General features: G+C 38.1%; 1 protein-coding gene across 2 annotated transcripts in view; it reads right to left on the bottom strand.

The window, feature by feature from the left end:
* The window catches only part of cnot6l (CCR4-NOT transcription complex, subunit 6-like), a 98,997-nt gene that overhangs the window by 29,166 nt on the left and 53,338 nt on the right, over positions 1-16,493 (bottom strand). For both annotated transcript variants that reach the window (XM_060826357.1, XM_060826366.1), the window contains exons 4-7: positions 14,867-14,952; positions 13,186-13,275; positions 11,795-11,863; positions 3,242-3,399 (exon numbers count right to left, since the gene is read on the bottom strand). In XM_060826357.1, the coding sequence (XP_060682340.1) occupies positions 3,242-3,399; positions 11,795-11,863; positions 13,186-13,275; positions 14,867-14,952 (403 nt within the window). The remainder of the gene's footprint in view (positions 1-3,241; positions 3,400-11,794; positions 11,864-13,185; positions 13,276-14,866; positions 14,953-16,493) is intronic.

The following is a 16,493-nucleotide window of genomic DNA, read 5'->3' as shown; positions in this document are numbered from 1 at the left end:
GGCTCCGTTTTTGCCCTCCTGATTTCCCTCTGCAGTATTCTCCTATTGCCTTTATAATCTAAGGATTCACTCGATCTATCCTGTCTATACGTGACATATGCTTCCTTCTTTTTCTTAACCAAACCATCAAATTTCTTTAGTCATCCAGCATTCCCTATACCTACCAACCTTCCCTCTACCTACCAACCTTCCCTCTCACCCTGACAGGAATATCCTTTCTCAGGATTCTTGTCATCTCATTTCTGAAGGCTTCCCATTTTCCAGCCGTCCCTTTACCTGCAAACATCTGCCTCCAATCAGCTTTCGAAAGTTCTTGCCTAATACCGTCAATATTGGCCTTTCTCCAATTTAGAACTTCAACCTTTAGATCTGGTCTATCCTTTTCCAACACTATTTTAAAAATGAATAGAATTTATAAAAGTTTATCATGATTTTGTGGGGCTTTTGTTCCTTATGACATTTATTGGTCAAAGGCAAGCATGCAGTCTGTCTTTTTAAAAAAAAACAGCATTTTTACTATGTCCTTACACCTTAATTTCTGCTCGTCTAAATTTGCACTGGTTTATATGTGCTAACTTCATTCTTCCTACTGAAATTAAATGCCTCACGTTATTCTGCATTAACTTGTATTTCCTTGAGCCAGTTTATTTCACTGGTTGATATTCTCCTGAATATTCTTTCTTCCTTGACTGTTTCTAAGGCTTCAAATTTTCATGCTTCCTATCAACCCTGCATAGAAGCTCAAGCCATGAATAAAATTTAAAAAAGTAATTCAAACATCGACATTATTATACATTTATCTCTAATCTATCTTTTACCACTACTACCTTATGTTTCTTAGTTTTTATTCAAATCAGTACACCCACTGCCCCTTTGTCCACATATGGTTCAGAATTTGTCAACAAGTCCAAACAGTGCTTTATAAAACAGCTTTTTAAAGTCTAGATAGAAATCATCGCCAATACCCTCAACCTACTCTAATACTTCAAAGAACTATTGTTACTTACAAATTTGCTTCCAACAAAGCATTGCTGGATTTTTGTTTACGTATTTCTCCAAAACCAAACCAAATTTTCATCCAGATTGTCTCATCACCTACACTAGATTAACTGATCTGCAGTTGTCAGGTTTAACCATATACTGTACTCATTTTTCCAACAGTGTCAACATTTACAATTCTCAATTCTCTGGCACCACTACTGTATCCAAGGATAGGCAGGTTGCATCATGAGCCTTCATGGCTTCATTCTTAATTCCTTCAGCAATCTAGGATGTATCCAATTGGCATGGATTAAATTTTGCTGTTTTACACACTAACAATATTTTAAAGACCACCTCAATGCTTTTATCATATTCAATATTTCTGCTGCCTCCTCCTTTCACTGAGTAAGTCCTTTATTTAGTGATGACAGGTGGAAAATACTCAATTACCAAACCACAACAGTGCTGGCTGATTCCACAAGATCTAATGCTTGATCCTGAAAATCTGTCTCACCCATTGTTTGATTAATCTTTTACTGTATACAGATTTATTCTTGTAGAAAGATTTGACTTGTTATTCCAATGCTTTGAAATACTTTGGAGAGATAAAAAATGTTATCTCTTTCTCTCCCTGGATGCACATCTGCTGTAAAAAGGAAGATTGGTGAGTAGACATATAAATGTGGACACAACGTACCCTACATATCTGACTTAACTTGCAATGGGGTACACAAGTACTGTACTTCAACACTTTGTTGCCCTAGTTTGATGCCCATGAATCCCTGGAGTGGGAATAGTAATACTCCTCAGGCATATTGAGAGGGGGCATGGAGATAAAAGGATGATCACATGCCTGAATAAGTTTTTGAACTCAACAGAAGTTTCCAGTTTGCCCTTGAACACTTCTCACTGCATTGCACGGAGCACATCTTTTATAATGCATTTTATTTTCTGTGCAAAATCTTAATACTGCATGAAAGATCAACAGTAAGTCAAAAAATCTAGGTGTCATACAATTTGCCTGAGCAGAATCATCACATCTTCATAATTACAGAACTAGATAATGGAGCAGAACAGCAAAGCTTGAGTTTTAAGAAATGAAAATGTGAAATTGCTCAAAATGCTTGACATGAGGCTTCCAAATTTGTTGAGTTGGAGAAATAGACCCAGAAAGATTCAATTATGTGGCATTTTCTAAATTAATGAAACATTCAAAGTTTGTGAGAAGATTTGTAGCTCAGGTGCTCGTTGTTGTGGTTCTGTTCACTGAGCTGGGAATTTGTGTTGCAGACATTTCGTCCCCTGTCTAGGTGACATCCTCAGTGCTTGGGAGCCTCCCGTGAAGTGCTGTGATCTTTCCTCCGGCATTTGTAGTGGTTTGAATCTGCCACTCTCAGACAACAACTCAACAGAACGAAGGACCCGATACCCAGCATGAGCAAAACCAATGTGGTGTACAAAATCCCATGCAAGGACTGCACAAAACACTACATCGAACAAACAGGAAGACAGCTAACGATCCGCATCCATGAACACCAACTAGCCACGAAACAACACGACCAGCTATTCTTAGTAGCCACATACGCAGATGACAAGCAACATGAATTCAACTGGGACAACATTACTATTATAGGACAAACCAAACAGAGAACAGCCAGGGAATTCTGAGAGGCGTGGCACTCATCCACTGATTCAATCAATAAGCACATCGACCTGGACCCAATATACCGACCACTGCAGCGGACAGCTGGAACTGACAACTGGAAGTGGCAGATTCAAACCACTATAAATGCCGGAGGAAACATCAAGAAGCGCTTCACAGGAGGCTCCCAAGCACTGAGGATGTCACCTAGACAGGGGACGAAACGTCTGCAACACAAATTCCCAGCTCGGCAAACAGAACCACAACATTAATGAAACATAAAAAGTTCACTATCCATCATGTGATTCTCAAGAAGTGAACGAGTCTTTAAACATTTTTTTCTTGACTTTCTCCTCCTCATCTACATCTTCAGTGGATGAAGTGAGAAAATGTACACAAACACCCATTAAACAAATTTTTATTTTTCCCAATGGCAGAATCTTACAAGACACAAATATTGCATCATGTGACTAATGAAAATCACTCTTTACATTTAGACCTCCTATTTAGGATTCCAAATCTAAGTATTAGTTGCCTACCTCATTAACAGCATGAATAAACACTGTCAACTGACTTTGCACACGATACAACATGCTTTCTATTAAGTATTTGTCTTACCTGAAGACTAAGAATGTCTGCATCACAGTTTACAATTTCTTCCATTATTCCCTTTTTCCTGTACTCCCAGTTCAAAGCCCAGGAAGGGCAGTAGCCATAGAGCTGCCTTGTGGCGTACTTGTCACACAGAACATTATAACACATGATAGTGAACAAAGCTGTAAAGAAAATCCATAATTATTGAAAAAGTGTAAATTATCAGCATTTGCAAACACTAGGAGTTCTTTGACCAACATTCAATTACATTTACACACAATAAATCAAACATTTTACTAATAAAGAGCAGATGCAAACAGGAAAGCGTACGTGGACATCATAAAAGTCAATCTGCATGATTCAAAGATATATTGTGAATACCATTTGCGAAACATTAAAAAACCATACCCACAATTTGGTACGTTAATTGGAATGTGGGTGTCTCTTCAATGTAATTTAGAAGTAGCTGCAAACAGCTTGAGCTTTTATTAAAAATCAAGTTTTCTTAAATTTTGGTAACTCCACTTCTCAGTACTGCACAGCATCAAAAGTATTTCCAGGTTAGACCCAATTCCAGGAGTATGCTTGATCTATAATTTCAGGAGAAGAACCAATGACTGTACACTTCCATTTCTCATACCACCCACCTTTAACAGAAACCTACTTTTACTTGGTATTTATAAGTTAGCATGATCAACACTTTCTGAAATAAGTGAGCCAACTTTGATAATCCAGAAAATGTTAAGGAGTACAGCTATCACCAGCATCATGATATCTTGACCAGTTGCCCAGTTAGAGGGCTGAAGCTATTCATGCCCATCTCCGTCACTTGCTTTCGTAATTTTTCCTCGCTGGAAATGTGCATTATCTTTCATCTCTAAAGTTAAATCAAAAGTACAGATCCTCAACTGCTACTTAAGAGAATCTAACTGAAAACTTGGATTTCACATTTTGTATCGGTTTACATTAATACTAATTCAGTAGGTGCCTTTTTTTGCTAATCCATTAGGGGGAGCCAATTACTAGTAGTCTTGCACTCGAGAGATGGATTCACTTTTTCCACTGTCAGTTTACAAAAAGATCTGACACCTGTTGTCTAGAGTCAAAGCTTTCATTGCACAAACCCAAACTGGATTTAAACTCAGGCTGCAAAGTGGCAAATAAACTAATCCATGACACCAATCAATCATTCATCAGTAGACTAAGTTTCACTGATTATAAAAGATTATAATTATACAGCACTTATCAAAGCATTTGCAGCAAATGAAAATACAATGTAGAAGTGTAGTAACGGCTGTAACGTAGGAAACATGGTAGTTAATTTGTAAGCAACTCTTATTTCAGTTATGTGGAAAGAGATAACCATTGACCAGGATACCAGTAATAACTGCACTGCTGTTCAAAGTAGTCGCATGGATTCTGACATGTGCATTGAAGCAGGCAGATGGGGCCTCCATTTAACGTCTCATCTGAAAGACAGCACTCCTGACAATGCAGCATCCTCAGCACCATGCAAGAGGGCTACCATTAATGTTTGTACCAGGACCTTGTGTCAAACCCAAATCCCAAATCTTGTGACTCTATAGCGAGTGCCACGACAAAATCTCCATTGACATTTGATTGGTTAGCTGTAAAGCAGACCCAGGTGTGAGGTCAATGTTCAGAGTAACTCGGAGACTATCAACATTCTCCAATTTATAGAGTAAATTCAGAATCTGTACATGTCTAAAATGCAGAAATCATGAAAATACTGCCTGGGTTGCTCTGCCCATCCACATCCACAGTGTCTTGCTACACAGACATGTAAAAAGCATACTAACCACATCAGAAAACAACAGGATTGGGAATCACTGGTGTAATAAATTTTTAAAGTTCTAGGATGTCTTAATTAGGGCTAATTAACACCTTTGAAGTTTCAAAATTTGAAACTTCAAAAGTCTTATTCTTCCAGAAAAAAGAACTATTTGTCTTCCTCTCAATTTATTATGCTCCCTTTTCTTTGTTATGCTATGAAAAGATTAAATTGGGAGTCTTGAACAAACATCCAAGTCAAACTGCTCATTTTAATGTGGTTGTCGTGCTCATGAAAGCAGCATTTTGGAATATTTTCATATTTTGAAGTTGCTACATAAATGTAGGTTTTTTTGGGGGGATAAAAAAAGTGGAATAGAAAAGAGAAAATAGTGGAATTAAAGTCTCTAAATACTACAAATATGGCAGCCTCCCTGCCCGGAAGATGGACTCTCAATGGCCCAGCATATACTTCCAGCCTCATGGCGATTCCTCGAAATGCAGTGTCTCAGCAGTTCAAAACTGTAATGTTTCAACTTTCAGCTTGAATTTCTTTAAATGTTCGACTTAAAACTAAGCAGGTCTGCAATGTGTAACTTTAAAAAAAAAATCTTGGCTTGTTTTATGCTACGATTAATGTGAATCTTAATTTTTAAACTTTCGGTCTTTCTTTCTACCTGGTTACCAAAATTAGGTACCTAAAATGAGACCTTTCATGATGACACTATACACTTTTCACTTTCCTCCTGTACGTTTGTACTGGAGTACACGACCAAAAAACCAAATTAAAAAATAAAAATAAAAAGTTGCTACTCAAGTCTGCAAAATTCAATGAAAGGCAAGCAGCATCCTTTTCTGCTTATCACACATGACACAATTCAACTGCTGCACTGCCTCCCTTCACATCTTTATTAATCTGGGGGATGAGAAGAAAAATCTGTTTTGCAGCCACGGCAAACATTGCTATTTCATTAACCACTCGAAGTGATATTAGAAGAAATTATTACAACGCCGCAATTTGAAACTTCGCTGCAGCGAAGCATGTGCTCTATGCTTTGCATTCTTAACAGTGGAGCAGGAGGTTGGTTAGTTCACTTGGCTGGACAGCTGGTTTGCGATGCAGCATAATACTAAAAGCATGGGTTCCATTCTGATGTTATCACAAAAGGCACTCCTTTGCAGTCTCTCTCTTCACCTGCTGTATTTGTGATGACCCGCCAAGTAAAGCTACAGCCAATCATCTCTCTTTAATGACAGCAGTGTTATGTCTGTGGCACTATGTTGACTTACCTTTAAACGGAACAATTTAGCCCAAATACCCAGTTAATGGGTATCCCATTCATAAAATTACATTTTGAGTGTATGGTCATGAGTCTATGTTCTAATGCCATGCACCAGAAATACTGCCTGATTTTAGCCCTGCCTCGGTTCATGTGGCTTTCTGCAAAACATTTATCCTTTGAGAGTGATCACTAGGGAGTGTGTTGGAATGGTCCTGTCTAGCAGTAACAATGTTCCCCTCAAACTTGAGGTCATCCAAACCATTGCTGCTGTGGTCCTATTTCACAACAAGACTCGCTCACATACTGTTCACCAATCATCCTAGTGCTCACTAAAATACAGTAGTTCCTGGTCAAACAATAACTTCACAAAACAAAAAAAATTGAAAACAATGAGAATTTTCAAGACATTCCCCATATAGGTGGCATGGTGGCACAGTGGTTAGCACTGCTGCCTCACAGCGCCAGAGATCCGGGTTCAATTCCTGCCTCAGGCGACTCTGTGTGGAGTTTGCAAATTCTCCCAGTGACTGCGTGGGTTTCCTCCGGGTGCTCTGGTTTCATCCCACAATCCAAAAGTGTGCAGGTTCGGTGGATGGGCCACGCTAAATTGCCCACAGTGTTCGGTGAAGGGATAAAATGTAGGGAATGGGTTGGGTGGGTTGCGCTTCAGTGTGGACTTGTTGGGCCGAAGGGCCTGTTTCCACACTAAGTAATCTAATCACTTGCCACACAACTCCCAACTTCACACACTCAAACTTTAGCCTCAAGGATCCCTGACTTTAATTGCTCTACTAGTTTCATATCTTACTCTGTTTAGCTCCATTTACCATATTTCTGTCGCTACTCATTTGCTCCTTCCTTTAAAAAACGAGATACTGCATGAAACCTACCTGCTCAACCAAGCTTTTGATCATGTGACCTAATTTCATATTTTTGATATCCCTGTTATAATTCTCAAGTTATTCATACATTTTATTCAGTAGTTGAAAAATTGAACAATTAAGATTAGAGTTCCAACAAAGCAGTGAAAATATGGAATGAAACTGACTTTTCATTCATAATATTTAGGATTTTTTCAGCAAGTTCAGACTACGTAAAATTTACCAATAGAATGCTTAAAGCCGATAGACTCAACTGAGACTTAAAAGTGAATGGATATAATTTCTTCCTTTCCAAACATATAAAAAAAGGTTTGAGACTAGAGCAGGAAACTGTATATATGTACAATGAGTGGAATGGCCTCCAAATGAAAATACTTAACAGTAAAGTAGCAATCCTAAAGTTATGTCTGGAGTTCAATACATTAAAGACAACTATCAATTTATTCAACAAGGTGGCAACCCATCCCTGCCAATTACAGGAAGAAATCTATCAGGTGCTATAAACTATCATTGATAGTCAGATAAAGAGAAATCATTTAAGTCTGGCAAAAACATTTATCATCATGAGAATTTTGATTCAAAAGATATTTAGTCATGCAGACTTTTGAACAGAAGTATTACAACTTTCATTTGAAATTTCAACTAAATTTCAAATGAGTATACACACCTGGGCAGAAACTATTAGGTGTTTCCAGGAATATACATGTTCTTGATTTTATGTTTACAGGTTTGTACAACTTATTTTACAACAAATAACTTTTCTATTTTAAAAAAAAGGACAGACTAGAAAATTCATGACAGTAGAAGTAATTGAACATCTGTTAATTGGAAATTATACCTATTTGGACTAATTAAAAACCTCTGTCCAATAGCAAAACAGACAAATATAGACCCAAAGCATAATATTATCATGGGATCAAAATTCACCAGCCACAATATCCATAATAAAAATTATACACTTCACAATGCCAAACAATTCTACTTACAGCCCACATGAGTCAATATATTTCACATGTTGCTAGCTAATCAACTGATGAAATTATATTAATAAAATGAAAGCCAGAGTGAAATTTATTAAAAGCAATAAGAGCAACTTGACTGAGTACTTTCATGTAACATGGTTGATGCATGCAGAAAGTTTCAAAAGACTTTTGTTAAAGTGGCACATAGATTGCTTGACAAAAGTCAGTGACCGAGAGGAGATTACACGGCCTGTGTAAAAGAAAGAGGAGTGGTGACAAGCTGTTTCTCAGTCTAGAGGGTGGCATGCAGTAGTGTCTCTCAAGGTCAGGTTTAACCTTGGCTTTGCACTCCAAGGTGCAGCAACCAACAAGGTAGCGAGAAAACTGCAAGCACTTTGCCCCGTGACTTTATGAAAAAGACAAAAAAAGCGACAGCATTGAATAAATTTAAAAACTTGCAAAGAAGGTGGATAAATAGCAAATATTCAATGGAATAGTTATACTCCCAAAGGCATCTGATGAAATACCATATAATTTAACAGCTGGCGAGTTTAGAGTAATAGATTACCATAGAGACAACACTGGCTTACAGAGAAGTTGTTGGACTGGGTGGACAAAGTCAGATGTCATATGGACACCAGGTGAAGTCAGATGAAGGAACAGCATTCTGAAAGCTTGCGATTTCAAATAAACCTGTTGGACTATTACCTGATTGTGCGCGCCTTCTGATTTTCGTGGAGAGGATGCCAAGCATGGGGTTAAGCCGGGCATCTTCAAGTTAACAAAGATCAGAATCGAGGTATCAGATACTTACTATCTAAATTAAATGAGTTTGACGAAACAGACCAAGAGGAATTATCTACGCTAGCTAGCAACTTAAAGCTAGGTGGGAAAGCAAGCTACCAGAACATTAAAAGTTTGCAAAGAAATAAAGAGAAATTAAGTGAGTGGGCAATAAAGGTGATGGATGAATCATTAAATGAGGGGATGATATGTCACACACGTGGATTGCAAGAACAGAAAAGAATTTCGGTTTTCAAAAAATATCACAAAACCTGTAAATGTCGATGTTTCAAGGACCATGGTGAACGTTAAATGGAACATAAAGCTATCACGCTATGTGAAAACAAAATCACAGATTAGCCTTCACTACAAAAGAATTGGAACGGAGGAATAAACATCTTCTGTTATAATCACAGAGTTTTGGTGAGACCACAATTGGGATATTGTGTGCAATTGTGGTCTTCATATTTGGGCAAGGACACAGAGGAATCTCGATTTTCCGAATATCGATTATCCAAAATTTCGGATTATCCGAAGGAGATCTCAAGATCCCAATTGAAACATTACGTCAAAGAGGTGTTTCAACCGCAATTGCATCTTTTGTTCACAGGTACACAGTGATTGAAAACAAACTTGGCTCACTGAAATGCTGCCAAGGACAGTCCTGGACAGTCCTGGACAGTCCAGGCACCGTCTCCATATGACTGGTCTCCCACCCTCTTTCTCGGTCTTCCACCCACACTATCTGGAGAAGGGGGTTTAGGGTACACCTGTGTCGAACTCCAGCGAATCTCTCCAACATTGTCCTGTACAGGGCAAAGGTGGAACCTGTCAAAAAGGTGCAGTAAAAAAAAGTTGTGCTTGCGCTATTTGGAGACTTACACCAAAAGACAGCAGCAGTCTTACTGCTGGTATCCACTCCGGCTGTCCGGGGGAGGCGAGGTGAGCCAGCAGGCAGGGGTGGACAGTGGTGCAGGGTTGGATTGGGTTGGGGGCAGGCAGTGTTTGGGGTGGGGGCGGAGGGGTTGTTCACGCGCCATGTGCTACTGCCTAGGCTCCTGAATGGGGAGCCGACTTCACAGAAAACTGAGCCCCAGAGGAAAATCAAATAACCGAATAATCAATTATCCAAATGAAACAGTACCTATCCATCTCGTTCAGGTAATAGAGGTTCCTCTGTATACAGTATTGGCATTGGGAGTTGCAGAGCAAATATTCACTGGATTGTTCGCTGGGCCGTTGGGACATTGTGCCATGATGAAGGAACAGGTAAGCTGGGTTTACATTCTCTGGAGTTGAGAACAACAAAAAAAAAACAACAAAACTGCTTCCACTGAATCATAGAAACTTCTGACAGGGCTTGACAGGATAGATACCTCGTGGTTGTTCTTCTAGCTGATGCAATCTCAAACACGAGCACAGCGTGTTATTTTAACAATATAAAATAAAGAACTGGAAATAAAAAACAAACAAAGAAGCTGGTGGAGAAAAATTAGCAGATCTGTCAGCATCACTGCTTACACACTCCACGGAGGCTGCCAAACGTGTTGAGACTTTTTCCAGCAATTTCTGTTGTTGTTACCAATCATTTTGGAAAAAAGGAGGAATTTCTTCAGAGTTGTGATTTTTCCGGATTGTCTCCATCAGCAAGTTGTCTCCATCAAGCCATTAAAATGCATTTCAAATGGAGATAGCTGAGATACCAAAAATCTGTCTAACTAAATGGACACGGGGAAAAAAAGGGAGGACAAGCAGAGCTGAAGCTGGTCTTCTGCCATTCCACTGAATGGCTGAACAGGCTCAGTGGGCTATATGGTCTACTCATGTTTTTCCTGTAATTCTTACATTCGTATGCTGAAATATGACAAATGAAATTCAATGCAGACATGTGTAAATGGATTCAATTCAGAGGAAGAATGAGCTAATAAACTTAAAAGTGGGTAAATGCAAACAAATCTTGAAAGGCAACAGTTCAATTCTTAGAAGGTTATTAAAAGGCAGAATAGGATTCTTAGCCTCATAAATAAAGCACAAAAGCGAGGTTTGTCAAGCGTTTATCAAATATTAGTTAGGCCCCAGCTGTACATTTTCAAAAGGACATCAAGGCCTCAGAAGATGCAAAAGCTTATTAAAATGGTCAGACAGACTTCACTTACGTGGAGACACAATAGATAGCAAAGTATAATAAATTATATTGATATCTCAAAATCAAAATCCTTACCAAAGGAACTGAACAATCATTAGACTCTTTAATATTGTTGTAGTTGGAGTGTTATGATTTCTGAATGTGTCTCCTGGCACTATGATCTTAAGAGAGTACACTTCAATGAATAGAGATTGAGCCAAGCAAGAAGGGTATTTGAGGAGCAGATCTGCTCTCGAAAAAATCTGACACAAGAAAGCTTCACAATGAGAATCAGCCCTTGTTTCAATATTATTATAAGTTTTCTGGAAAAAATCCTCAAGATGTAATCCTGTATCAGTTTTTGAATTTTTTTGTACCTTTTTCTAAAATAAAAAAACCAGTAAGAAGTATTTGATGACTTGATGAAGGGGGGCTTGGACTACTTTAATACATTAACTTAAAAAGAGAGAGAATTAAGTCTGTGATAGAGTTATACAGATTTTGGCTAAAGTACAATTGCTTACATAAAAGTAAATATGATGCAATAATAAACATTTTACTTCTGTTCATTACTGACTCGCTACTCAAGATTTTAAATCAATTTGCTCTTCATAAAAGGATGAAATATTTATCAAATAACTAAATTAAGTACACACAAAAACTACTTCTCATTATTTGTGCATCACGGAAATGCACGAGATTCAGAAGCAGCAGATCCACTTTAAAATATGCAACTTTGTTTCCTGACGTACCTGTCGGCAACACTTGGTCTCTTTCCTTCAAAGTGATCCATGGTCTCTGAGGAAGCTGCTCTGGATGAACTGGAGAAAAGAAAACAAAAACTTTCAAAACGCAAGATTCCCATTTTACCTGCTCCCATGGCCACACGCACACACCAGCTCCCGTTTTGAGAATAGACACAGTTTGTAATTGCACAGCAGCATTTTTGAAATCAAGCAAAATAGTGCTGATGCTGGACGAACTCAGCAGGTCTGGCAGCATTGCTGGAGACACAGCGAGTGCACAAGTTAAAGAAAGCACACAAGAGGAGAGTAAAAGAAAGAGCTCGTGAGGAGGATGTGCAGGAGGACGGGGAGACAGTTAATGTCTTGAGTCTAGTATGATGCTTCATAAAAAAAAAGGCTATACAGGACTCAAAATGTTAAAGCTTTGTGCTTCTCTCCTCCCCCAAAGATGCTGGCTGCCAGACCTGCTAAATTTCTCCAGCATTGTATGTACTGGTTTACATTTCTCTAATAACCACTAAAAGCTGAGAAAAAAATTTGCTCAAATTGGTCTATTCTTCTTGCTCAAATTGCTGAGGAGACAAATTTCAAATCCCATAACACGAATTGTTAAATCTAAAAGTCAAACAAGTCGAAATCCATAACTTCAAAATAAATCAATAATGGTGAACAACAAATGGTGAAACATGGTCAATTCTTGTGTTTTGGAGAAGAAAATTTGCTATTCCTTGCCTGTGTTTCCAAACCAACAGCAATACAACTGACTTGAAGTCTCCTCTGAAACAGCCTCAAATCTCACAGCCAGCTTCAAGGACAAACATGTAATGTGAAATAAAAGCTCACTTTGCTAGTGTCACCCACTTAGAGAGTTTATTTGGGCTAAAAAAAATTACAGTTGTGGGAAAGCAAAAAATGATAGGTCGACAGTGGGAGAGAAAGACGAATGCAAGACATAATTATGTCTAGTCTGTGGCTCTGTTAACCTGTAAGAAATACCAATAGATCAAACTAAAAAAGACAATACACTGGAACACTATTTTCTTTTTCTGAGAGGAGAGGCTGCATTTTAAGAAGTTTTTTTTAAAAAGAGACCACATGCATTAAACATTGCTTTTTAAAGTAAGAGTCACATGACACCAGATCACAGCCCAACAGATTTGAAATCACAAGCTTTTGGAGCACTGACCCTTCATCATGTGACTTGGTTTCTTCACTTAAAGGAGCAGCACTATGAAAGCTTGTGATTTTAAATAAACCTGTTCGGCAATAGCCTGGTGTCATGTGCCTGACTTTGTCCATCCCAACACCTCCACTTTCACATCATGTTTTAGAAACAACTAGAAGTAGACATAACAAAACCTTGCTAATATAGTAAATGGAAGGAGCTCACAAAATACCTGCTAAATTGTCAAGCATGTAGTTCAGTAGCTTTCTTGTCCCATCTGGTTCCTGATAGAGATTCAAAATATCCTGTGACAAAGGATTGCCTGTCACCAGAACAAGACATTAGAATTGCGTATTTTCATATCTTACATAAGGTGACTCATTGCCACAATCATAAAACAATACTAGTTTGTTGCACTGAAAGAGAAAATTTGACATCAATACATTTTGACAAAATTAATTCCCCAATTTCAGCTCAGCCAATAAGGTGAGCTGAGAAAAGGCCATGAAAGTTCCCCAAAGTACAGACAGGAATAAAATCAAACACTAACTGGTAAGTCACTTTCACAAAAATCAGTAAATTAAAAACAAGTAGTACTGACAAAAACTTGACAGAAATCCGTGATTTGCCAAAACAACTGGGCAATCAGTATTGGAGGAGGGCCAGCAATCTAGAAGCAAGGGAACAAATACTTTTTCTTAAAAAGCAGCATGAGACCTCTCTCACTGATGTGTGAACATATTTCTTATATTTGTGCTCACATCCAGTAACTTCAAACTAATCAATACAACATCATAATGCAGTTACTGTTTGAGGAAACCATTCTGGGCTTGATGTTCACATCGCAAACACAATATATCACAAAATCAGTTTTGTATTCTTATAAAATTTGCTGAACTACTAGCTTGTGATTTCCGATGTTGTACTTGTTAACTTATGTCAGAGTCAAATGGTACAAAAACAAACTCTTTGGTCTGACTTTGTCCATGCTGACCAGGTTCCCCAAATTAAATTGGTCCCACTTGCCTGTGCTTAGCACCGACAGCATAACCTCACTCTCTAATTAGTGAAACAAATTCAAAATAAAGAGGGACGTATCATTTAAGACTGAGAACAGGAGGAGTTTCTTCCTTCAGTGGGTCATTAGCCTTTGGAATGCTTGACCTCAGTAATTAAGGATGGGTCATGGAATATTCCAGGTTGCGTTCAACATACTTTTGATAGACAAGGAAGAAATCAAAAGGAGGTTTGGGAGAGGGGGCAGGAAAAGGATGGCCATCAGATCAATTGTAAATTAATGTTGAACAGCAGTGCAGACTCATGAACTCAAATGGCTTACCCCTTCTCCTATTTGTTTCCTCTAACAATGCCATTTTAAGTTCAGCTTTGGACCCTCAAGTGTATGTCAATAATAACACAGACAGACATTCTCTCACAAACAATGGAAAACACTTAAAAGAACTAAATTTGTGCAGTCTTCAAATGAACATCTTCCATCAATAACTAAAATTGAAACAAAGGTTTATTTTGGGGGGGGGGGGGGATTCGAAAGAGACAAAAATATACTTTGAGTGGCCAAACAAGTTAACAAAGACAAACACTGCTACTCAAGTCATTTTGTGAACTGTGCACTTTTAAAAGATATCTTTTACCAGACATTATATGGCAAACTTACACCTAACAAGGAGCTATGAAAATATATTCAATTACACATTTGGATCCTTACTTTGAAAGCAAAAGTCTCCTCAAAAGTCACAAACATTTGGAGTGACCAACACACGTTACACTTAAAATTATGGTATTGGTTGTGAGGGGGAGAAAGGAATCAAGAAATCCATCAGGAAACTTCCAGATGTTGTCAGAAATGCAAGAGAGGGTCATTAATATGCATAATAATACTAATTAGCCCTGACCTTTTAAACCCAGGGTCTGTAACTGGAACAGTCTTCCTAGTTCGTAAGGCAAAACCCGTAACAGATTGTTATTTAAAAGCAATTCCCTGCAGAAAAAGAAAAAAAATGCTTAAAACGTAGAACTTTTTTCCAGCTGTACAGATTTTTAAAAAAATCTTAATATAAAAGACCTTCCTTTAACAAGAAAAAATAGAAAATAGTTCTCAGAGTTATCAGAGATATTCAACCAATATCTCTCTCCTTGTGACAGCTTTAAAGGATACAAAGTTTAAAGCACAAGAGCATCACCTGATTATGTTCACAACAAGTTATATCCACACTTGACTAATAATAATAATTTTGCTTTAAATACATGAGAATTTGCTGTTGATCTTGGTTTTAGTTTTTAAAAAGAGCCACCATTTTGAAATTTTTTCAAAAAATTTCACTCACAGAATGAGGGCATTACTAGCTAGGCTAGCATTTACTGCCCATCTCAGGAGGGTAGTTAAGAGCAAATCACATTGCTGTGGGTCTGGAGTCACATGTAGGCCAGACCAGATAAGAATGGTGGTTTCCTTACCTATAAAAAGGACATTAGTGAACCAGATGGGTTCGCCTGACAAACAACAACAAATTCATGGTCATCATTAGATTCTTAATTCCAGGTTTTTTTTAAAAAACAAACCCTGAACTCAAATTCCATTATTTGCTATACCAAGATTTGAATCTGGCTTCCCAGAACATCAACTGGGATTCTGGATTAATAATCCAGCAATAATACCACTAGGTTATTGCCTCCCTGCGACCAGTTTGTAAATGATAAATTTGACATGATTACAGAATTTTGACCTTTAAATTTTACAACTGTGACAAGCTACTCAAGACAGTCCTGTGCTGTAACCAACCATGTATAATATATCGTTATACTAAACACCAAAAGTAATACACCCTAAACTACAAGCAGCCAGATAGGATAATCTGTAAATCTGGAAAAGCACAGCAGGTCAGGCAGCACCCGAGGAGCAAGGAAAAAAAAAAACAAAAATCAATGTTTCAGGTAAAAGCCCTTCATTCAGGCATTTGCCTAAACATCGATATTCCTGCTCCTCGGATGCTGCCTGACCTGCTGTGCTTTTCCAGCACCATTCTAATCTTGACTCTAATCTCCAGCATCTGCAGTCCCACTTCTGCCTATTCTGTTGATCTGTCTGATCCCTTCCAATCAAGAACAACAGTGAACATTCAGACATTAATGGGAAGAGGTTCCAAGAACATCCCTCATTCCCAACAAGCCAAAGTGCAAGAATCGAGAATAAAACAGCTATAAAGTGTGTCTCGAGTCAAGACAGTGTTGAGAAAAATATCATCCATGATCAGAGATTACAGCCTTCCTGGATGCCAGGATGGAGTCAATTTGTTGGGCTTCAACATGCCACATGACATGAATAATATAGAGTTAATAAAATCAATGGACCATAAAGATTATACGATCTGGCTTCATGGCTGCAGTGCTCAAATCGAAGTGCCAAAACTAGTCACCCCTTCACACTAAGCTGTTTTGTGCCAATGTGACAACAGTGTTTGTTCTTTTCTATTTAGAATTACCCTTCACAACCAAATTGAACACTAGGTTAGAACCACTGGT

Source organism: Hemiscyllium ocellatum, chromosome 1 (genome assembly GCF_020745735.1).
Source record: "Hemiscyllium ocellatum isolate sHemOce1 chromosome 1, sHemOce1.pat.X.cur, whole genome shotgun sequence".
Classification (NCBI taxonomy): Eukaryota; Metazoa; Chordata; class Chondrichthyes; order Orectolobiformes; family Hemiscylliidae; genus Hemiscyllium; species Hemiscyllium ocellatum.
This window is presented reverse-complemented; position numbering and strand designations above follow the sequence as displayed.